Genomic DNA, 25,502 nt, shown 5'->3' on the forward strand with positions numbered 1-25,502 from the left:
GACCAACGCGGGAGACTCTTGGGCGAGGGAAACCGAGAAGGATGAAGGGCGATCCCAGAGATAGGGGACCCGAGCCGAAGACTCTCTAGACAACTAAATTAGGAAAAAAAAAACTTACGGCCGTATGGGTCTGTACAGCAGTTGACTGTACGTCTGGGAGGAAAAAAAAAAAAATTTAAAAGAAAAAAAAAGATGAAAGCCATGGTGGAACCACCGTACGGTAGCACCACCGTGCAGTGGCAACATCGGCGGTGGCAACACCATACGGTCGCACCACCGTGCGGTGGAAACCATCGCTGGCGCAAGGAATAAAGGCGCGGAGCGCAGAGACATAAAACGCAACCCCGCACAAACAAACACATAGCCGTACGGTGGAGGGGTGTTGACCACACAGGAAGGTGGTCGTACGATTGGATGTGTCAGTGTTGTTGTTGACCGTACGGGGAGGTTGTATGGCCGGGGTGCCATCGGGGACATTACAGTGGATACAAAAGAAAAAGAAAAACAAAACGACGACGACCAGATTGAAAAATCATTCGATGACATCTGGATGTGTTGGACATGATCGATTTACAGCAGGATACCTTACCTAGCATTTCTATTGAGTTAGATTTTGTATTGGCTAGATTCTTGGAGTATGCTAGGATAGAGAGAGATGCAGGGAGGAATCTTCTAGAAGATTTCCTATTTGATGACTAGGTATCTTTCTATTGGGCCATATGTTGGTGGCACCATTTTTTGATGTAAATCCTAATTAGGGCAATTCTAGGGTTTTGTTGGCATGATTTTGGCCCTTGATTTATTTTTAATCTTGGCCATCCATTTTGTATGAGACTCTATATATACCTCAGTGTCTCTCATTTGTAAGAGAGTTTTTGTAGAATTGTTGGTATATGCTGCAGCTATTTGAATATAAATCATTGATCGACTTGATGGTGATTTTGTCTTTCAAGTGTTGTTTTGCATTCAAGGTTCTCAGTTCCTCCAAGTTAGAATTTGTTTTCGTGTTTGATAGATTGAGTGGAAGATTTGTTGAGTATATTTGTGTGGAATCCTTAATCCATACCCCTAGCCTCTTGTTGTTGGTAAATGTGCCTTGTGTGGTCAACTGGAAAAATAAACAAGCTTAACTTCAATTATTATACATCCCTTGATATGCATCAACCTGGATGGTGTCAATGTTCGATGGTAATAATTTGAAAATCAATAAGTATACCTTAGATGATTGCACTAAGCTCATGTCCAAACCTGTTTGTGAGACCTTGCCTAGTTTGATTCCACTGAATTTGTTCATCGTTTCCTACATTCCTAGGCTTGGAATAGATTTCCTGAACCCTATTTCTTTTGCCTTTTTTTTAGTAAGTCTAGTAAGAATTGAGTCCAGAACTACATTGCCATATCCTAAGTTATCAGCACATCCATTCCATATCATGATCTATGAAGTTAATTCGAACATTTGTGTAAGTCCCCAAGTGAAAACAACAATTCACATCAACAATTGAGTTACCCACTTGTCAAGACCTGACATGTAGAAACCTTGGAAACATTTTAGTTGATCTTACCCTTAGCATCTGAGGTGATTTTGTTCAAGAGAGTGTAAAGTGCTTTGGTATTTTATTCTAAATGTTATGTGCCTAAAACACACATCAACAGGTACCCCCTGATCAGGGTTTTGAGCACGTTATAGAGTTGGAGGAGGGCACAAAGCTCACCATTATCACTCCTTATTGACATCCTAAGGCATACAGGGATGAGATTGAGAAGACTATTCGAGAGCTACTAGATATGGGATTCATCAGACCCAGCTCTAGTCCTTTTGCTTATTCTGTGGTCTTGGTAAAGAAGGACGGTACCTTGCGCATGTGCATTGACTATCGTGCACTAAACAAGAAGACAATTAAGAATAGATATCCCATACCGCGCATTGATGAGTTGTTGGACGAGCTCCATGGGGCATTTTATTTTCGAAAATTGATCTTCGATTAGGATATCATCAGATCAAAGTTCGTGAGGGGGATATCCATAAGATTGTGTTTAGATGCCATTATGGACATTATGAGTTCTTGGTGATGCCCTTCGGCCTCACAAATGCTCCTGCATGAATCACATCTTTAATAAACAGTTGCATAAGTTTGTACCGATATTTTTTGATGATATATTGATATGTAGCAAACCGTGGGAGGATCATTTGAGACACCTAGATGAGGTACTTGGCATTATGGAGTCACAGTCTTTATATGCCAAGATGTTCAAATGCGATTTTGGGCTTACAAAGATATTATACTTGGGACATGTGATTGGTGCAGATGGAGTGAAGGTCCATCAGGAGAAACTACAGGCAAGACTTGATTGGCCCTCTCCTAGGAATGTTTCAGAGTTGCGAGGATTTCTCGGGTTGTGTGCATACTACAGGAGATTTGTTAGAGGATACTCACGGCTTGCAGCCCCATTGACAGATCTCACTAGGAAGGGTGCTTTTAGATGGACTGAGGAGGCTCAGAGTGTTTTTGACAGGCTGAAGCAGGTTATGAGTTCATGTCCAATATTGGCCCTTCCGGATTTTACTCAGCCTTTTGTGCTAGAGTGCGATGCTTCAGGTGAAGGTATTGGTGCAATGTTCATGCAAAATCATCATCCTATTGCATATGAGAGCAAGAAATTGAAGGATAATGAGAAGTTATTCTCCACCTATGACAAATAAATGCTTGCAATCCTGCATGCTTTGGCAAAAGTTAGAGAGTAACTGGTAGGTGGTAGATTTGTGGTGAGGATGGACCACAATAGCTTGAAGTACTTCTTAGAGCAGAAAGAACTCAGTGAGCGTCAGCAAAAATGGGTTAGTAAAATTCAGGCATATGACTTTATAAGAAAAATATTGTTGCTGATGCACTCTCCAGAAAACCTTCAGTTGCTGCTCTGTGTTCTTTGAGTGAGATTTCAGCTGATTGGAAATCTCAACTTTTAGTTGTGTACTCTAAAAATCAATAGGCATGCGAGATTTTAGATGGGCAATTTTAGGATGATAGGTTTACAGTGGTTGATGATGTGATATACTACAAAAATAGAATTTATTTGGTTCTTGAATCCAAGTTGAAAGATCAGATCTTACGAGCCATTCATGATACACCAGTGGCAGGACATCCGGGCTATTGCAAGACATACAGGCAAGTACAAGAGAGATTCTCATGGAAGGGTCTCAAAGAAGACGTCTTGCGCTATGTTTGGGAATATGTGACTTGTCAGCAAAATAAGTCAGAGCATACATTCCATTCTTGTGTGTTGCAACCATTACCTATTCTGATGCAGAAATGGACGGGAATATCCATGGACTTTATCACTGGACTCCCGAGGGTACAAGGGAAAGACTGTATCTATGCAGTTGTGGATCAGTTGACAAAATATGCACATTTCTTCCCTATTGCAGCCGATTACATTGCTTCTTAGGAAGCAGAAGTGTTTTTCAGAGAGATGTTTCGTCTCCATGGTCTTCCTAAGACCATTGTTAGTGATCGGGACAGTAGGTTCATGAGCACATTTTGGTAGGAGTTATTCCGACTTATAGGCAAAGAATTGACTCCCAATACTAGTTACCATCCCTAGACAGATGGACAAACCGAGGTAGTCAACAAATGGATTGAGGGGTACTTACGTAACCTTGTTTCAAGACAGCAGAGAGCATGGGTATGCTGGTTATATATGGGAGAGTACTGCTACAACACTACACACCATATATCTATAGACATGATTCCTTTTTGTGCTTTGTATGGATATGATGCTTTGTCCTTTGTAGATTTGGCATTAGGAGATAGTAGAGCGCCTCTGACTTAGGATTGGCTTCAAGAAAGTTAAGACATCGTTAAGACGCTTAAGGATAACATTTAGCATGCACAGAACCAGTAGAAGATGTATGCAGATCGGCACTATGTTGAGAGGACTTTTTAGGATGGTGACATGTTGTTCTTGCGTCTACAGCCTTACAGGCAGAGTACACTCAAGAGGAGTGGTGCAGAGAAACTCAAGCCTCGGTTTTATGGCCCATATAGAGTGTTGAGGAGGATTGGAGAGGTAGCGTATGAGCTTAAGTTACCTTCAGAGAGTAAGATACACAATGTCTTCCATGTGTCTTGCTTGAAGAAGGCTTTGCGACAGCATGTGAGTTCATCACCAAAGTTGCCACCTTTGGACGAGGAGGGGCAACTGATTCTGATCCCTGTCGAGGTTCTGGATATGAGGGAGAGAAGATTGAAGAGTCGGGTGATTAGAGAGTACTTGGTGTGATGGAAGGACTTGCCTATTGAGGATGCTACTTGGGAAGGTGAACTGATTCTTCAACATCCAGCTTTACAGTTGCTTGAGCGCAAGCAATCTTGGGAAGAGAGGATTGTAATGTCCCCGCTTTCCTAGTGGTCACTCAGGAGACAGAGATTCTCTTGCTACCCATGTTAGCGGCATTATTGTACACAAACATAAGACTAGTTAATTATGTGTAATTGTTTTGGTTAGTTGGCAACCGAGGGGTGGTCATTGCGGTGCGACGATTGGAGCTCGCACGCCCTCGGTATCTTTATATACTTCGGAATGTAACTTGCAACACACAATTTTATGAATGGAATAACATCTCCTATACTTGTCTGATATCTATGGCGTATTTCTGCATTACGTACTTTATGTTTTAAGTTATTCACCCGAGAGGGTAAACATTTGGCGCCGTTGCCTAGACATACTCGGGAATGGATGGCGCACGGACACGATGGGCCTACCCGTTGGTGAGATAAACCCAGAGGTCGACGACGCGCGAATAGAACTTTACACAGGAGAAGACACCACAACGAGAGAATTTTCAATTCTGCTTCAAGTAGCCATCCAGACCTACGTCCAATGAGAGGCGACGAAGGCGGAAATCCCACCAAGTGCCATGTGGACAGCGTTGGAGGTGAGCCCGGCAGTAAACCTGTTGATGAACCATCTTCCCCGGTTGCTTGCACAGTCATCGCTGGCACAACAAGCTCGCCTGGAGGAGATTGCCCAGGAAGAGAGACGCCAACAGATCCTTCAACAGTACGAAGATAACAGCCGACGGGAAGCAGAACGGGATGGTGCCAGGTGTTAGGGTTTCAAGCAGATCTGAAGCAAATATGAACTAACAATTATATGCAGATTTAAATACAAAAGATAAAGAAATAAAACAGGACACAGATAACACAGAGATTTAACATGGTTCACCCAGAATGGGTTACGTCCACCATACACAGTCATCCAATCTTTCTTATTATCCAGCAAAAACAATACATCAACCTTACAATGCCTTAAGCATCCCAGCTGCTTATAACATGCGTTTTTAGGGCAACAAACAAAGTCGGCGAGGATACGTGCTGAGTGTACAGTACTTTGCTGATCAGTCGCCACATTTCAACAATCTCCCACTTGGAGACTGATCAGGTCCCACACCGAACAATCTCCCACTTGGAGACTGATACTACACGACACCACTGTACATGTAGCATCCGCTGGATAAAACACTAGGACTCAACTGGTATAAATTCAACAATTATCAATCAAGAAGACCAACAGAAACTGATGAAGAAATCAGCTTCTCCTGTGGAACTGCCTTCGTGAACATATTGGCAAGATTCTCACTTGTGTGAATCTTCTCAAGCCGTAACTGACCCTCCTCCAAAACAGTCTGGATGAAGTGGTACTTGAGCTGAATGTGCTTTGTCCTTGAATGAAAAACAGAGTTCTTCGCAAGATGAATAGCACTCTGGCTATCAGTATACAATGGGCTATCCTCTTGTGTCTGACCCAATTCCTCCAGAAAACATTGCAACCAAATCATCTCCTTGCTGGCTTCTGTAGCAGCAACATACTCAGTTTCAGTGGTTGAAAGTGCAACAACCTTTTGCAGCCTAGAAATTCAACTGACTGCAGTTCCCCCTATAGTAAAAACATACCCTGTAGTACTCCTTCGTTAATCATCACCCGCCAGATCAGAGTCAACAAATCCACTTAAAGCAGCATTAGATCCTTTGAAACATAATGCCTTCGTAGTAGTTCCTTTCAAATACCGAAGAATCCATTTCACAGCATTCCAATGTTCCATACCCGAATTACTCATAAACCTGCTCACAACTCCCACTGCATGTGCAATATCTGGCCTTGTGCATACCATTGCATATATCAGACTGCCAACAGCTGATGAATACGGGATGTTAGAGATTTTATTAATCTCTTCCTGTGCCTTTGGGCACATCTCCTTAGTCAATTTGAAATGACTAGCCAAAGGTGTACTAACTGCTTTTGCACCCTGCATGTTAAATCTTTTCAACACCTCCTTTATATACTCACTTTGGGACAAATTCAAGGTTCTATTTTTCCTGTCCTGTGTAATCCTCATACCGAGAATTTGCTTAGCTGCACCCAAATCCTTCATAGCAAATGACTTGGCTAATTTCTGTTTAAGATCATTTATATGTTGCATGTTAGACCCAGCAACAAGCATGTCATCAACATAAAGCAACAGGATAATATAACTGTCATTATCAAATCTCTTAAAATATACACAATGATCAGAATGACATCTATGATAACCATGTTCAGCCATGAAACTATCAAATTTTAAATACCATTGTCGGGGTGCTTGCTTTAGGCCATACAGACTTTTTTTCAACCTGCACACCAGGTTCTCCTTACCTTTGACCTCATATCCCTGTGGTTGCAACATGTAAATTTCCTCCTCCAAATCTCCATGGAGAAAAGCTGTTTTGACATCTAATTGTTCAAGATGTAAATCATCTGCAGCCACAAGACTAAGTACAGTTCTAATAGAAGTCATTTTTACAACTGGAGAAAATATTTCATCATAATCTATACCCTTTTTCTGTGCAAAACCTTTTACCACAAGTTTGGCCTTATATCTTTTTTGACCTCCTTCTTCCTCCTTCAGCCGATAAACCCATTTGTTAGGCAAGGCTCTTTTTTCTGCAGGTAATGGGACTAAGTCCCAAGTCTTATTTTTCATCAAGGAGTCCATCTCCTCTTTCATGCTTAGCTCCCACTGTTGTTTGGCATTTACCCGCATTGCTTCTTCATATTCTTCTGGTTCACCAGAATCCGTTAATAAAATAGAATACAAAGAAGGAGAAAATCTTTCAGGGGGTCTACTTGTCTTCGTAGAACGTGTAACACTTGCAGGAGTTTGTGGGACAATCTGTTATTGCTGAGCATCAGGTACCTATGCATTTCATTTTCAGGAATCTCATGCAACACCACATATTCTTGTTTGTTCTATTCATGCTTCTTTTCCTGCATCTGTTCTTTATACATAACCTTCTCATCGAATATAACATTTTTACTTCTAATTATTTTCTTATTTTCAAAATCCCATAACCGATAGCCATATTCATCTATCCCATATCCAATGAAGGTACATTTCTGAGATTTAGCATCAAGCTTGGTTCTGTTTTCTTTATCAACATGGACAAAAGCTTCGCAACCAAAAGCTTTTAGAAAAGAATAATTTACCTTTTTACCAGTCCATGCCTCCTTTGGAATACCACCATCCAAAGGGGTTGAAGGTCCTCTATTTATCAAATAGACAGCAGTATGTACAACATCTGCCCAAAAATGTAAGGGCAATCCAGCATGCAATCTCATGCTCCTCACGCGTTCTATGATAGTCCTATTCATTCTCTCTGACACACCATTTTCCTGTGGAGTTCCTAGAACTCTCTTCTGCTTTCTAATCCCATTTAAGGAATAGTAATCTTCAAATGCTTTGCTGCAATACTCACCTCTATTATCCGATCTGAGACACTTCAACTTTTTTCCTGTCTCATTCTCAACCAAAGCTTTCCATTTCTTAAAAGTTTCAAAAACATCTGATTTTTGTTTTAGGAAATATACCCATGTTTTTCTGGTTGAGTCGTCAATAAAAATAACGTAATAACAAGAGCCACCAAGAGATGATACCTGAGCCGGTCCCCATACATCTGAATGCACAAGCTCTAACTTCTCACTCTTCTTCTCTTTCCCAACCTTGAGAAATCTGACTCTTTTCTGTTTGCCATAAACACAGTTTTCACAGAACTCTAAATCAATCTTCTTTAGTCCTGGCAATAGATTTTTGGAGTGAAGGATTTTCATCCCTTTCTCACTCATGTGCCCAAGTCTATGGTGCCACATTATCGAATCTGTTCTTGCAACATCTATTGTTGTTGTCCCTGCAGTAACTTTATCTGTAGCAGCTAAGGTAGAGTAAGTGTTACCAGTACACAGATATAATGTGCCTACCTTCGCACCTTTAGCTACTACTAATGATCCTTTAGTGACCTTCCACATACTGTCTGAGAAGGTAACTATGCAACCTTCACTACCTAGTTGCCTTGCAGAAATTAAATTTCTTCTTAAATTAGGAACATGTCTTACATCCTGCAGAAACCAGTCATTACCATTCTGCAACTTGATCTTTATCATTCATTTTCCAACAATTTGACAAGGCTCATCATCACCCAAATATACCTGTCCAAAATCACCTTGAACATAATCTAGAAAATATTTTCTATGGGGTGTAGCATGAAATGAAGCCCCAGAATCTATTACCCAAGAATCATTAACATTATCCAAACATAAGATTAAAGCATCTTGTAAAGTATTGCTTGCAATATTAGCTTCCTTACTGTCATTTTCATTTTTTGTTTTTTCGAGACCAACAGTCTTTCTTTAGATGACCAGGCTTTCCGCAGTACCAACAATCTTTCTTTCCTCTAGATTGAGAGCATCCTTTCTTTGACTTCCCTCGTGACTTCTCATTCCCAAGGCCTTTTCCTCTTTCTTTTGATCTTCCTCTGTTCTCCACATTCAAAACACTACCCGATGATGTTGGAGTCTCACTTGTGCTTTTCCTTCGCATTTCCTCGCTTAGGATAACACTAACAATATCATCAAATACCAAAGTATTTTTACCAGAGAGAGAGTTACTTATAGCCATAACCAAGCTATTCCAGCTTTCTGGCAAAGAACATAAAATCAAGAGAGCCCTAACCTCTTCTGCAAAGGTAATTTTTACCGAAGACAATTGACTGGTAATTGTATTAAATTCATTTAAGTGCTTCGCTACAGATCCTCCCTCACTCATTTTCAAATTAAACAAACGCTTCATAAGAAATACCTTATTCGAAGCCGAGGGTTTCTCATACAACTTAGCCAATGTTGCCATCAAATCTACAGCCGTTTTTGCTTCTGTTATATTGAATGCTACAGACGGCGCAAGGCATAATCGAATGGATCCCAGTGCCTTTCTATCTAAAATGTCCCACTCTTCATCTGACATTGTGGTCGGTTTCTTTGCCTTTCCTTCCAATGGCCGCCACAAATCCTTTTGATACAGGTAATCCTCCATCTGCATTTTCCATAATTGATAATTCTGGCCGTTAAACTTTTTGACCTTGAATTTGGAATCCTCCATTGCTCCCACTCAAATCTGAAAGTCCTGCCAATTTACAGAAAACCTCGCTCTAATACCAATTGTTAGGGTTTCAAGCAAATCCGAAGCAAATATGAACTAACAATTATATGCAAATTTAAATACAAAAGATAAAGAAATAAAACAGGACACAGATAACACAGAGATTTAACGTGGTTCACCCAGAATGGGTTACATCCACCATACACAGTCGTCCAATCTTTCTTATTATCCAACAAAAACAGAGCATCAACCTTACAATGCCTTAAGCATCCCAGCTGCTTAAAACATGCGTTTTTAGGGCAACAAAGAAAGTCGGCGAGGATACGTGCTGAGTGTACAGTACTTTGTTGATCAGTCGCCACATTTCAACACCAGGCCAGGAAAGAATTGAACCTTGAACCTTCTATATTCAAATAAAAGTGTCATTGACACGAGTTGTATTTGAGGAAATGAATTAATAAAGACCTCAATGGTTTTATGGCCCATATAGAGTGTTGAGGCAACTTGCCGAAGGACAACCTGTCGAAGGGTGGCCCGAGGGGAACCAAGGAGGTGTCACAGAGGGTGTAGAAGCCAACGGAAATTTCTACGTGTCGCCATAACATCGTAGGGTGCGGAGCCACAAAAAGTTTCTGGAGGAAACAAGGTTACGGCGAAATCTAGTCGAGGAGACTCGAGATCAGTTTAGAAACTTATCCCTTATACCACGGAGTGAGGATCACCAAAGGGAGCCAGGAGTGGGTGCGGGTGAGAACGAAGGGGAAGACAACCATACGGCTGTAGGTGCTACACACGGCAGGCAAAACACCGTACCCCCAGTCACCCACGCAGGACACACCACCGGCGCCGGAGGGAGCAGCGCAGGGGCTCAGACACAGCCACAGCCACCTCAGGGGAGACGACCCCCCATCAATGGCAAGTAAACAGAAACTACCGAAGTTCAACGGCGACGAGAAGGAAGATCCCGTCCGCCATTGTCGAACGTGCGAAACCATATGGTCAGCAAATGGTGTTATCGATCAAGACGAATGGGTAACACAATTCCTAGCAACCTTGAGGGGAGTGGCCATAGACTGGTACTCAGATATGGATAAGGCCAAAGTCGGCACATCGCCTGACCTGAAGAAGGAGTTTGGGATAGAGTTCCGCCTCCTGAGAGATGATAACCAAATAGTCGCCGAAATCTATGGAACAAAGCAAAACAAGAACGAGACTGTCCGAGCCTATAGTCGGCGACTGAAGGAACTATTGGGAAAAATGGAGAGTCAACTAGTAGATGGGTTGAAATAGAGATGGTTCGTGGAGGGACTGAAACACTCCCTCCGAAAGAAGATGAAAATCGTTCCACCTACATCATATGAAGACGCATACAATAGAGCGATGGATCTCGAGAGCGAGACCAAGACATCGAAGAAAAAGAAGAAGAAGGATAGCTCGTCCGAGAAGGATGACTCGTCACAGGAAAGCAGCAGCGACAGCGAGGCTGGCAAACGAGTGCAAGCGCTCCAGAAAGACATGGAGCGAATGAGGAAGGAATTCAAAACAATGAGATTTGCCAAGTGATGGGACACTCCACCAAGGAGTGCCCATACAACATGAAAACCCAGAATACGCAATGAACCAGGTGTTGTTCACGGAGTAGGCCACAACGTCCGCACTAGCGGGTACGGGTCAACAAACAAACACAATGGCATCATCTGGAGGATATAGAGATAACAGACGTGGCGGCGGAAGAAATAATAACAATAACAATAACAGAAACCGGATCCAGTATGACGCCAAAGGCCGGCCAATGATCGAGTGTAGGGCCTGCAATCAGTGAGGACACTTCGCCCGCGATTGCACAAAGGAAGCCAACCCTCAACGCCTCTGCCGATGGTGTGGGCCAGGTGACCATGAGGACGCAAATTGCCCGAAGCCTGGTGTAAACCTTCTAAACATAGAACCCACGAAGGCGGAAGTATTGGCAATCACCAGGGCGCAGGCCAAAAAGAGTGCATACCCAAATCCCTGCACGGAGATCGAGGGGGTGCAGGAAGCAAGAGATGAGATCACAAAGGCAGAACAACCACCAGACCGCAAGTCCGCTACGAACGAGGGGAGAAGAGGAAATCTTATGGCAAATATTGCAGATGGAGGTACCCGTGAGAATTCAAGACCTCCTGGAGACCATGCCGCAGCTAAAAACGGCTATCTTAAACTCTGTAGCTTCACAGGTGAAAATGAGGGAGGTCGTGAGCCCCACAATCGACTCTGCAGTAAGGGAGGTCCTAAGCCCCACGGTCGACCCCATGTTGTTGGTAGTCAACAGTGAACGCCAACCGGCGGTAGTAGAAATGGGCATATTAGGGACGACCTTGACAGACACTATTGTGGACGGAGGGTCGGAAGTAAATGTGCTCCCAGAAGTGACATGGAAAAAACTGGGAAAGCCTACGTTGTGGCCCCCCACGTTCAACCTACTAGGGGCAGATCAATATGGGATTAAACCCCTTGGTACCCTCATGGGCCAGCAAGTGATGATTGGTACGCAGCCCTTCATGCTAGATTTTGTAGTAATCCCCCTGAAGCAGAAAGGGTATGACGCCATCCTCAGGCGTGTGTGGCTCATTGCAGCAAAAGCGAATCATAACTGGAAGCGTAATACTCTGTCCTTGGAAAACGTGGGGAGGAAGTACGTGATCAATCTCCGTACGCAGATGGTGAGTGAGGAGTTGGCATCCTCCTCTGACTCGGAATTTGAGGGAGACCAGTTAGCAAAGGGCGGAGACGGACGCCGCATGGAACCTAGTGACAAAGGGGTGTTACAACTGGAGGCATGCTCAGGGGACGACGGGGACTCCTTGAATGGCCTCTTCCATTGGCAAATGGGAGACTATGAATTATGTACACCCTCGTGCAATGTATTGAGCATCGAGGAAGAACCAGACATATTTCCCCCAGAATATGGCAAGTACAAGGAAGGGGAGGCCTCGGTGAATGAGACGTCGGCACACCAATTCCCGAAGGGGGAGCCCATTAAATATCAGGAAGCCAATTTAAAGGAGACAAATCTCGGGGGGGACGAGTGACCCCAAGATCATCCTTGTCGGAGATGACTGCAATCCAATGCTGAAGGCTGCAGCCTTCAAAATTTTCCTTGAATACAAGGATGTCTTTCCATGGACATACAAGGACTTGAAGGGCGTGCTCCCAGAGTTGTGTGTACACCAAATAACATTAGTACCGGGAGCCCAACCGGTAAGAAAGCGGCCTTACCATATGAACAAAAATTATGCTGCATGGATGAACGACGAAATTGAGCAGATGTTGGAAGTGGGCATAATCTTCAAAGTGCAGACAAGCCAATGGGTGTCTCCCATTGTGATTTCCCTCAAGAAAGAGGCCAATCAGATCTGGATCTATGTAGACTTCCGGTGCCTGAACGCTATCACTATTAAAGACCCGTTTCCCATATCCTTCACCAACAACATCTTGGAGGAAGTAGCTGGACATGAAATCTATTCCTTCATGGATGGGTTCTCTGGGTACAACCAGATATCCATCGCGGAGGAAGATAAGTTGAAAACAACCTTCGTGGTGGAGGACGGTGTGTATGCATACAGCCGAATGCCCTTCGGTCTATGCAATGCACCTGCCACCTTTCAGTGCATCATCTTGCACATCTTCGACAAGATGTCGGTGGGGAACTTCAAAGCCTTCCTAGATGATTGATCTATTTACAGCGGACAGGACACCCACCTAAAAACCCTCGGGGAGTGCCTAGAGAGATGTCGGAGGGCGCGGGTGGCCCTCAACCTGAAGAAATGTAGATTCATGGTACCACAGGGAAGATTGCTGGGACACATTGTGTGTAAAGAAGGATTGAAAACGGACCCGGACAAGATTCGGGTAATAGTAGAAATGGAACCTCCTACGGACGTCACGGGGATAAAGTCCTTCCTTGGTCATGTGGGGTACTACAGGAGGTTCATCAAGAACTTCGCTGAGGTGTCCCACCAGTTGGATAAGTTGACACGGAAAGGGGAACCATACATCTGGACAGAGCCACAGAGCAAGGCCTTTGAAGAGCTGAAGACAAGGTTGATGGGAGCACCCATACTGGCATACCCAAATTGGGATAAGGAATTCCACGTTCACATGGATGCCTCAAACTATGCCATCGAGGCTACATTAGCCTAGGTAGGAGGACACGGGTTGGACCACCCCGTTTATTTTGCCAGTAGGTTGCTCTCGAAGGCGGAAAAGAACTACAGTACCACAGAACGTGAAGCCCTCGATATGGTCTATGTCGTACAGAAATTCCGTCATTACCTCCTGGCCACACCATTCACATTTTACGTAGACCACCAAGCACTCATGTAGTGGTAAACAAGCCTGTACTTGGGAACCTCCAGAGGGAGTAAATGATGATTTTCCGGATGCGCACTTGTTCCAAATAGCCGCACTCCCTTCGTGGTACAAGAAGATTGGAGAATACCTGTCGACGTCCCGATCTCCGAAGGGTATGGCCCCAGGGGAATGGAGAAAGCTCGTATTGAGGAGCAAGACTTTCTCGCTCATCAACGGTTTACTCTACAAAATGGGGCCAGACCAGGTATTAAGGCGTTGTGTCATGGAAGAAGTAGTCCCAAGTGTATTAAGGGAGGCACACGAAGGACCCACAGGTGGACATATGGGCCCAGACACTACAGCCCGCAAGGTGCTTCTGGCAGGACTGTGGTGGCCAATCGTAAATCACGACGCCAGGGAGTGGGTCGTGGGGTGCGACACTTGCCAACGGGCAGGCAAACCTCTGAAGCGGGGCTTCATGCCCCTCAACCCGTCGCACGCATAGGAACTCTTTGAACGATGGGGACTCGACTTTGTAGGTCCTCTTAAGGCCAACCGCACACGACGGTGCCGGTACATTGTGGTTGCGACAGAATACTTGACTAAGTGGGTGGGGGCGAGGGCTCTCTCAGATAACTCGGCAGTAAGCACGGCGAAATTTATTTACGAACAAATCATTATGCGATAGGGTATACCTATTTAGTTGACTAGTGACCGGGGGGGCCACTTTGTGAACCATGTCATACAGCTGTTGACCTCAGAGTTCAAGATTTTTCACTCATTATCAAGCCCGTACTACCCACGTGCCAATGGCCAGGCAGAGGCCACAAACAAAATATTGGTATCGGTAATTTACAAGTCTTGCGGGGTAGAAAAGGAAGATTAGGAGGAGAGGTTACCCTCTGTACTATGGGCCTACAGAACGACTTACAAAGTGACCACGGGTCAGACTCTGTTCCAACTCATGTACGGGCAGGAAGCGGTGGTGCCAGCGGAATTCATGGTGCCAAGCCTTCGCATTGCAGTAGAGAACAGACTCGGGGATATGGAGAGCCTGAGGGAGAGAATGTATGCCTTAAGTAAGTTGGACAAAAAAAGAATGTTGGCACAATGGGCCACAGAGGCAGCCCAGCAAAGACGAAAGGTCTGGCACGACAAGCACCTTCGGCGAATGAAGTTTACTCCTGGACAGCTAGTGTTGAAATTCAATGGGAGGAACGAAATCGAACCAGGAAAGTTTAAAGTGCGATGGCTGGGGCCTTTCAAGGTACGCGAGGTCAATACCAATGGGGTGATTAAGTTGTGGACGTTGGACGGGAAGGAGGTGCTAGACGTCGTCAATGGATCGAAATTAAAACAGTACCATGAACAGGCGCCCAATACCAGACCCTCCAGAAGAAAAAAAAATTAAAAAAAATCCGTACGGTCGTACGACAGGCGACCGTACAATAAAAAAAAAAACGGGGGCCACGGTGGGACCATCATACGATGGACATCGGTGGTGTAACCACCGTCGTGCGGTGGCACCTGCAACAAAAACAAAAGCCTCGCAATTTAAAACGCAAACACAAAACATAAACCTCGCAAAAAAAAACAAGCGCCACGCAGCCCACACACAGGGAGAAAAAGAAAAAAAGAAGGCGAAGGAAGCCCACAGCTGTCACGCACGAAGAAAGACACACAGCCCAGCCCGCACAGCAACAAAAGAAGGTCGTTACGAAGGTGTCCAACGACCGTACGATTTTTAACCGGAATTCAGTTATACCAGAGATTAATGGATTCAGCAGGGAAACGAAGTTGGAAAAAACAACTGCAAGCTTCCTCCGGTAGCAGCCAGAGGGATAGCAATACTAGGGTTTTATCATCAGGCGTACGTGTTCCAAGCAGCACCGTGGATGCCAGTGCCCGACAGAAGCAAAAGCAGAAAGCACCACAAGCTGCCATAACTGCGAAAAATACATTAACACCCCAGAACATCACCTTTGAAGGCCTAAATGGGTCGGAATGCCGGAAATGGTGGCAGGACACTCCCGACAATGATCTGGTGAAGCAAAACCTCCGGAAGGCGGAAGTGGAGTGGGCTATTCGGATGCTCATGTTTCCTATCCGCGAGTATGAGGGTGCCCTACGGTTCATGGTGGACACCTTCGACAGACACACATGCACCAACACTTTTGAATACCTCGGGAGGGATGTTACCATATCATTCAAAGTGAGGGACTTCACGAGGGTATTCGGCATACCAGGCAGACAGGGCAAGAAAATAGAATTGAAGGCTAAAAAGATGAAGCAAGAGGAGAAGGAGCGGTGGATTAAATTAATCTCCAGGAACTTGACGACAGCAGAGCTGGACAGCGTGGCCAATGCCACGGAGGGTCGAGGAATCGGTAAGACCTTTGTGGCAAAGGGCCACTGGCAGTGCATTATGGATGTCATCAAGAGCAGATTGACAGGGTCGGGTAGGCCGTCGGACATCGCCCTCCCTCAGATTATGCTTATGAATGGGTTGATGAATGGCATTATGTATGATTGGGCCGCGTTACTCGCGGAGCGCATGTATGAGTTTTTGACGATGCAGCATCGCACCTTCTATATGCCCCACTATGCTATAGGGTTGTTCCTGGAGGCCACGCGGGAAGCAGTGCCGTTGGCAGAGTTGGAGGTACGGCCACAGGGACTGTTGGCGGCAGGTGAGTCTCCAATACATTATTGGAGGCACTTGGACATTGGGCACTCTTCCGCGAAGCGGAAACGGGCGGTAGATACGGCCTCGGCTTTAGGGGAGCCTGACAGCGGGAGGGATTCCAGTAGCACAGAGGAATCAGAAGCGGAAGAGGAGGATGATAGCAACAAGGCGATAGAGGAGTGGGTCCTGTTTGCCCCACCCCTGCTACCGATGGGCACGCCGATGCCATCATCTAGAGTAGGCAGCACCTTTATTCTGGCCTTCGGACAGAGCCGCACGCCAGTTACACTTGGCCTCCTACGGCACCAGGAAGCATCACCAGGCCCAACCACGGCGGCACTTACGGAGGACATGGCAGAGTCAGGGACGAAGGAGTCACCGCATCGTGTAGTAGTCGCCGAGGAGTAGGGACTGAGGGAGGTAGTGGATACGAAGCCTCAGGTGCAGTTGGACGTTGTGGGGACTGAGGCCGTGGTGACTGTTTCAGCGTCTTTGTTGGAGGAGCCGATGACAGCGGCCCATCCCCCGGTCATAGAGATGCATGCCGACCCGTCGGTCGTGGCTATGGAGAGCTGGCTCACACAGAGATTTCAGATGACTTTGGCACAACCGAAGGGAGCTGTTGTATTCTCACCGTGTCGGGAGACTAGAGCAGAGGTAGTCGACTTGGACGATTCCTCTGGCGAGACACATGTGCTAGCAGTTGGGCACGCGGCAGGAGAGGTCGTCTCTGCCATCCAGGTGCTAGGGGATGGTATACCTCTGGTGGCGGAGGAGGTACCTTCACAGCATGATGCGGTTGTGTCAGTTCCGCCAGAGACTTAACAGCGTTCGGAGTAGGAGGGGGAGGATATCGATGCCTATCTAGCTGACATGGTGACGAGGGGTAGGCAGGTGGTGGCCACTACCCAGACGCGAGCATTGCAGCAGGTTGTGGTGGAGTTGGAGAGGGCCCTACGGTTTATGCAGGTGGGCTGCCCTACAACCTTTACTACATGCTATGAGTCTCAGGATTGGCCGACTACTGAGACGGAGGAGATGCTCCAGGCTTGGAGTGTGCGTCAGCCCATTGTGGAGAGTCGGGTGACGGCAATTGTCTACGAGATGGAGCAGGTCTACCGGGATGCCTACTATGCCCTAAGGCATGCCCAGCATGAGTCGGAGGTCCGCGAGGCTGCTAGAGTCGCGTTGGAGAGGGATGTGGCCACTCAGCAGGCCTCTTGGGCAGCAGAGATGGCCCAATTGTTGGCTCAACTAGAGATGACCCGCGTAGAGAAGGCGGAGGTAGAGACTCGCCTGTCAGCAGAGCAGAGTGCTAGGAGCCTCGTGCAGCAGGAGTTAGAGGCAATCACTACCAAGAGGAGCCTGTTGCAGACTCGGTTGGTCGATATGACAGCGACAGCGGATACCAAAGAGGAGTTGTTGGAAGCCGCGCATATGGTGAAGACGGCTTTGGAGAAAGTATTGATTGCAGAGCGGGATGTGACTGCCCGTACTCAGTAGGTGTATGAGCTCCGCGCCCGCTTGGCGGCCCAGACACCGGCGTCTCAGCCTTCTACTTCAAGGACGCTTCCCCAGCCCCCTCCTTAGTTTTTTCTAATGTATATATTGTATAGGTTCCATTGTCTCCGTTTTTGTTGTTAGTCGCCTGGAGACGACTTTTCTTTTTGGGGGGGATGATGTTAGCGGCATTATTGTACACAAACATAAGACTAGTTAATTATTTGTAATTGTTTTGGTTAGTTGGCAACCGAGGGGTGGTCATTGCGGTGCGACGGTTGGCGCTCGCACCCCCTCGGTATCTTTATATACTTCGGAATGTAACTTGCAACACACAATTTTATGAATGGAATAACATCTCTTATCCTTGTCTGATATCTATGGCGTATTTCTGCATTATGTGCTTTATGTTTTAAGTTATTCACCTGAGAGGGTAAACAACCCATCTTCGCAGGTGAATTCAGTGGGTAGGAGATGTTTGGCTAGCAAAGGGGAATTCATATTTAGCCAATTTTGGCCTTGGACGACTTGTTTTATAAGCACTTTATGTTATTTTATTTCCTAAGTCACTTTTTCCTAAAATGGATATATTTATAAAGTGACTTAGAAAATGGAGATTATTAAGTTGAAAAGAAACATTAAGTTGTCCCCCTTGGCACGGCTACCTAGGCAAATTATTTTTAAATCAAGTGGGCCACATTAATAATGAAATAAGACCCTCAAACATGTACGCCCAAGTGAGTAGTATATTCTTTTGGAATCTTGGCATAGGAAACCAATTTGTGGTGTCCAGGTCTGGAGATGGATAAAAAGCATTGAAGGCTTTCATTTTGGTATTCTCGATTATTATTTTACAACTTCTATTTGTAATTGAGTTGTACAAATGCATATGAACAGCAGATTCGCTTTGGGAAATGAAAACTTCTCAAAGGTAGGTGAGTTTGGACACAACCCCAACTCACATAACTAAATAATTGGTGACAGTGAATTGATCAGGGTTTAGAGGCCATTGAAGGCTCCACCATGGATTCCTAGGGCAGGTCGTACTCCTTGGAGGCATCTAGTGTGTCAAATAAATAAATCAACAGCAGTTAGGATTTGGAATTTGTAGGGAATTCATTGTCAGCAGTAGCAATCAGCAAATAAACCTTCCCTTCAGGCTTATTATGGCATATGTGATGGCTATTAGCAATTCAGTGTGGAAATTTGGTGAAATTCAGTGATCTTGCCTGGGGGCCTGAGGGGAACTGTAGCAGAACTATTTATTTTTTCCATAATTGTTTCTGATAATTATAGTTGATGCAAATAAACCTCATTGGAGATATTTGCACCACCGAGGTATTCCTGTATTGCCAGTTTCACCAGTTCTATTTATAAAAAGCACCTTTCCAAGCTAGCGTTGGACACCGAGTATGCTATTCACTATTCTAGTTACAAGAAATTATTCAAATTTGGTATTAGTGTTTTGCTGTTATAGAAATCAGAATTTAGTATTTCGTTTCCGTCATTGTTTATTGTATTCAATCTTCCAAAATTGCAAAAACCCCTCAAAACAAAAAACAAAAAAAGTAAAAAGCAACAAAACAACAAAACATCCTTCTATTCACTGGTCAAAGATATATTTCAGGCTTAAAACATCAGAAGGGAGGCAAAAATCCAGTTTGGTATCTTTCAGTTATAGACAATCCACTCTTAAGAAGAGTGGGTCATAGAAGTTGAGGCCTCATTTCTATGGGTTTTTCCAACTCACCAAGAGGATTCGGGAGGTGGCTTATAAGCTTGAGCTACGTGAGAGTAGCAAGGTGCATAATGTTTTCCACGTATCACACCTCAAAAAGGCACTTGGGCATAATGTAATTCCTTCTATAGAGTTGCCTCTGTTGGATGAGGAAAGAAAATTGATATTAATTCCTGAGATAGTGATTGATTTTAGGGAGCATACTCTTCAGAAGAGGCCTATCAAAGAGTACTTGAAGTGGAGAAACTTATCTATGGACGATGCAGCATGGAATAGTGAGCAGATTTTATAGCATCCAAACTTGCGATTGCTTCAGGACAAGCAACCTTGGGGAGGGAGGACCGTAACGTCCCCTTATCTCACCTAGTCAATTTGGCTTTCTGTTAGCCTATTCGCGGAGTTCTCATAGGATAAGGGAAGTTGGTTATGGGACTTAGTGTTCTATAGAGAGCTTGATCCTATTATTTCAATGTAATTTGGCAGCATTACTATTTTTGGCACATGCTATTTTTAGTAAGTGCTATTTTGGGCACTTGGTCTTAGTTTCAATTCCCTTTTTGCTTGAGAGTAAAGTGTCCTGGATTTCAATCCCTTGGTGAGTTTCCTAAGGTGAAGGGAATAATATTTTATAATTTTCACTTAAGTGACCAGAAAGGTGACTTTTAATTTATAACTAAAGTGACGAAGGTGTTTACAAGTGGCCTCAAAAGTGAACGCTTAGGCAAGGCGGAAAACTTAAGTGATTTTAAATTGTTATGTTGAGAGTTTTTGAGGGAAAATGTTTCAAGTTTGTGTTGCTTTAACTTTTCCCTCCAACTATATATTAGATATGTGGTTCTCATTCATTCATTCTGATTATGCACACATAAGGAAATGCTACTAGAATGAACTTAGAAAGTTCTCTTGGTGTATGTTGAGGACGAAAACCCTCGGTGGTGCTCATTTCAGTGGTGCAAAATCCACCCTAGTTGGTTGTAGCTTACAGTTTGAGTTTTTAGTGATGTTTGGCTTGTTTTTTGGTGATATGGATTTGTGAATGATGAATATTTACGAAGTATTTTGATGTGGGTATTTAGTTTTTGGTGTGTTTCGCTCATTTTTGGAGTGTTGTTTGAGTTTGGTGTGTTTTAAGCAATTTCCCAATGTTGGTCACATCATTTTCAAAGACACGGGGAAACATATTTATACTTAGAACTCTTGGAGTGAGATTTATTTTGTTTTGGGTATCTTTTCAAATCATTTACCTCAGCTGGGTGACCAATTGTGATAGGTTCTTTGTGAGTTTTGGTGGATAAATGAATTTTCTATGCTAATTGCACCTCTTGGAGGGCTGTACAGTTCTTCCTTTTCACATGGGAATTTTGGTGGCCTAAAATCTGCACTTTTACAGGGTTAACACCTTCATTTGGAGCACTTGGAAGGATAGAACAACTTTGAGCAGTTTGGAACAGACTTGGGGTGAGTTTTGGAGACATGAGAATTTTGTAGGAAATTGCCCCTGCCGGAGAAGTATAGCAAAATGATGTAATGTTTCATATATACAATGCTTATGGACAAGGAGTTTATTGATACAAGCTGATAGCAAATTTCAGAGATTCCATTTCTGGGTCTGCACTTGTATTACATCTTGTTTCAGTTTATATGAATGAGATTGATCCTATTTTGTAATGCATTGTGTTCAATGTATGACAATTCATTGTGAATGAAATCTGAAAACAAATTATCAGCAAATTATTTACTTTGGCATCCAAAAACTTATAAACAACTTCAATTAATTAAATGCACATTGTTTCTATCCTATTTTGTAATGCATTGTGTTCAATATATAACAATTCATTGTGAATGAAATCTGAAAACAAATTATCAGCAAACTATTTACTTTGGCAACCAAAAACTTATAAACAACTTCAAAAAAATATCAGGGCTGCATATACAGACCTTTAATATTTCTTTTTTAATTTTCACTTAATTCACTTTCTTAAATTAATTAAAATAAAGCTATCCATAAAATTTACTTTATTGGACAACTTTAAATAATTAACTTTATTTATTCCCCAACTTTTTGAAATTAGCCTATGGGAATTAAATAGGCTGAATGGGTCATCTCTGACTACTTGTCAGAAGCGGACATTACAATGTTAAGCAAGCTGGCTGAATTGACTTTGCCCAAAATCTGGAATAGTAGGGTCAAATCATTCTTTCCACATCTTTCTGTCCCATTGGCTCTACATATTTTTGTAGAAGCACTGATGTTGTAGAGTTTTCTTTATTTAGCTATATGTGGACCGCCAATAGTGAAAACAATACCTTTAGGTATTTCCTTTTCTGCCTTCTTCCATATTTTCTTAATTTGTTGGTATCTTGGTATACAAGGACATGCTTTTGATCTTTGTGCCTTTTGAGCTATGACCAATGTAGTATTTATCTAGTTCCATCTTAATCCATGTTATAAACCTTCCCTTTTTGTAGACTGGTTGAGATGTATTATTCTTCTTCTATATATATATATATATCAAAGTTGGAAAGAAATTAATAATAGTTCTACATTTTTTAAAATGCACATCTGTTACTGCTGGACTAACTTTATTTTTTTTTATGCAAGGTCTACTGGCTACAAATAGACTATCTTCTAGCAGCAAAGGCTGCAATAGTGAGTTTATTCTGTTCAGTTTGTTTCTGTATAAATAGGCTGGGATGCATAATAATATATTTGTATAAGGAAACAATTTTACGACAGTATACATTTGTTCTCATTAGTTCCTAATGTATTTATGTCTTCTGGCAGCAATGTGCTGCTTATTTCACTTCTGTTTTATATGTTGAGCACTGGTGCGAAGAGCACTTTGAAAGTCTTACATTAGGTGAACCAGACTTCTCTCATCATGAACAGGTAAAATATAACAATGGAATGTGTTTTTGTAATTATAAATGTGAATTATTTAGTCGTTTGTTAACTATTATATTGAAATCGGAAACCAATATTGTACTAGTTCAGAAGATTCTTTTATCCAAAAATTAGTCTTATATCTTAAGAATTTAAAAAGTGACGCTGTAGAAAAACTAATTAAAATGTTTTCTATGTTTGATGTGTTTTATCTTAGTTGCCAGCTCATGTGGAATTACTGATGAAAGCAACAACAAAAATTAATGAGCCTGATGGCATCTATGGCATTCGATCACATAAGGTAATATTGATTTTTTTAACATGCATGAAGCTTAGTTGTTGATTGTATGTATACAAAGGTTGAATTACTATTTGCCACAACCTAACACAAACTATCCCTAAGGTATCTGGCAAAATAACCAATTTAAAAAACAGAGGTTGTCAAGGATTTTTCATGCTCACTCTTTAAGACATGAGGTTTCATATCACCACTGTATGAAATCAAGTGTAATCTCACATTTTTATTTACTTTAAATTCGTTGCATAAAGAATTAGTAAGGTATCCAGAATTATTCAAAGTTTCGAATATTGTGCTGAACATTCTCATAGTCAACTATTTAATTAATGGTTGTAATGCCCCCTTATGTTATTACTTAGGGAATAAGGGAACAATTGATTTGAAAATCAATTGCAAGAGACTTCTTACAGAAACTCTAAATTCTTGTGAAATATTGGTAATGCTGATAACAAATGCTTAATAAAATGATGTATCAATTCTGAAGTATATGATAATATAAGTAATATGTAGAATCTGCAAATAATAATGTGGATTGGATGGTAGATCACTGCTGTATTTGATATGACTTGAGGAATTGTGCAAGTTTTGAATGTTCCAATCTGTAGAAGTATAGAGAGATCTCTTCTCTTCCTGATGTGTCAATGTGAGATATATGCTACAAGCCTCCTTCTTGATGATAGCAATAATGCTATAAATTGCTGTGTCTAATATGGCAATAATAATATGCTGATAATCTTCTCCTATCACCTATAGCAATGAAGGATGATTGCTGTTTCTGATTATGACTCGAGAAAATATGCAATGTGTGGTGCTATTTCTGATTTATCTTTCAAACTATGCAACCTGTTTGATGCCAAAGGCAAATGCTCAATTGAGCAGATCCAAATATGGATACAAATAATAAACAAAGCCAAAACCTGATGATGTTTTTGAGAATGGGACTGATTCCCATTATAAATCTTGCAAGATCGAAGGGTTGCATCTTTTGAGTGTTTAAGAGTTATGTCTTTTCAATGGAATGTGTTCTTCTAACAGCCACGTCTTCTACTAAATATTATTAATTTATTTACTTAAGATCTTTCCCCTTAATTGCACTTCTTCATGTCTGATTTCCAGTGATGACTAATTAACCACTAATCATCCTTTGGATCAAACTGGTTGTTCTTCCAGGTTCCTTAATACGTCCCTTCATTAAGTATGCTTTGCTAATTATTTTGCCAGCAATTTGCTAATAAGAAACAAGTTAGACTTTTTTTGACCCGTTCATTTTCACATCTTATTATACAAGGTCTTTTAGCAGTTATGTCATTATTATTATAGAGTTGCATCTTATTATCAACATCGACCCCCTTGTCTTTGTATCGTTTATCCTTCTTGAATGATCTCCTTCGTTCTTCAAACCAGTCAATTGCTTCTTAATATTAGGTTAAAGATGGAAACATCACAATGGTTGCTTCTGTTCAAAGGAATTTCATTTTTTTAATGTAAACATATATCTACTTAATATTCTCTTGAACATCTTATGTATCATTTTCTTAATAAATAGTGATATACACTTATTGTTGACACTTCTGTGATGTTTCTTGTGCCATTATCATTATATGCATCCCTAGTATGGTTTAATATTCCTTTCGGACCAGTCACAACTTTTCTCGCATCAGCTCAGGATAGAGATAAAGCACAGTTCAATTGGGGACCAAATTTCATTACAACATTGTTAGATGGAGCCAGAGAGGAGACAGTTTCATCTTCATATGCCACATTTTATTGTGATATCCAGGGCCATTAGTACTGCCAATTCAGAGACACAAGGCACCTTCTTTTTGCCATTATCTATGATGAGGGCCAAATCATCATGACATATACATTGTAGCTGTTTCCAATCAAAAGATGATTCTGGAAAATAGGAATGATAAACATATATTGAGTCCAGAGTGTTCTTCGAAAGCAATGGGAACATGCAAGAACAAACAACAAAAAATAAGGCATTGAGCAATAATACAGTAAAAAGAAAAGAAAGAAATTGCTGATGTTAATTGATTATCTATAATTTTCAATTGTCTTCATACTTGTACAAAAACTACAGCCAAATGATATACTTTTTATAACATCTCTGCATATATCAAACGCCTAAATAACTACTATTAATTCCATTGGTATCTCTTGACTAGTCTTCAGAAATTGACACAGATGATATAACCCATAATTTTCATTGTCAATGAAACTGCTGTTTGCGTGTTGGATCTCCTCCTATCACTCCACTGGTAGCCTCAACTTCTCAATCCTTTCATCCTGTATAAACACATAGGTTGCAGATTAATCATTATCTCACCTAGCAAGTCAAAGGTTTTGAAAATGCCGAAGTTTAGTAAACAACAACGCCAAATTTTAAGATGAAAAACACTGGTCCTTATTTCCAGACTGGATAAATTTCATTTTTTTATTTTTTTTGTTTGCCCCAAGTGCTCAATTTTCGGTATTTGATGAGCGATTTTAAAAGGCGCCCTATGAGAAAGGCAATCTATACCTTGTCTTTGAAAACATTCTTTCACACCCTTTCAACTTAACTTAAACCCATGCTTCGATATATTCCTTGGCATA

At 42.4% G+C, this 25,502-nt stretch overlaps 1 protein-coding gene across 3 annotated transcripts in view; it reads left to right on the forward strand.

Moving 5' to 3' along the window:
- The window catches only part of LOC131038950 (serine/threonine-protein kinase ATM), a 417,584-nt gene that overhangs the window by 266,310 nt on the left and 125,772 nt on the right, over positions 1–25,502 (forward strand). For all 3 annotated transcript variants that reach the window (XR_009104579.2, XM_057971562.2, XM_057971563.2), the window contains exons 48-50: positions 22,322–22,369; positions 22,505–22,609; positions 22,821–22,904. Coding sequence is in view for 2 of the 3 variants with exons in the window: in XM_057971562.2 (XP_057827545.2) it covers positions 22,322–22,369; positions 22,505–22,609; positions 22,821–22,904 (237 nt within the window). In the remaining variant the exon portion in view is untranslated. The remainder of the gene's footprint in view (positions 1–22,321; positions 22,370–22,504; positions 22,610–22,820; positions 22,905–25,502) is intronic.

This window comes from Cryptomeria japonica, chromosome 3 (genome assembly GCF_030272615.1).
Source record: "Cryptomeria japonica chromosome 3, Sugi_1.0, whole genome shotgun sequence".
Classification (NCBI taxonomy): Eukaryota; Viridiplantae; Streptophyta; class Pinopsida; order Cupressales; family Cupressaceae; genus Cryptomeria; species Cryptomeria japonica.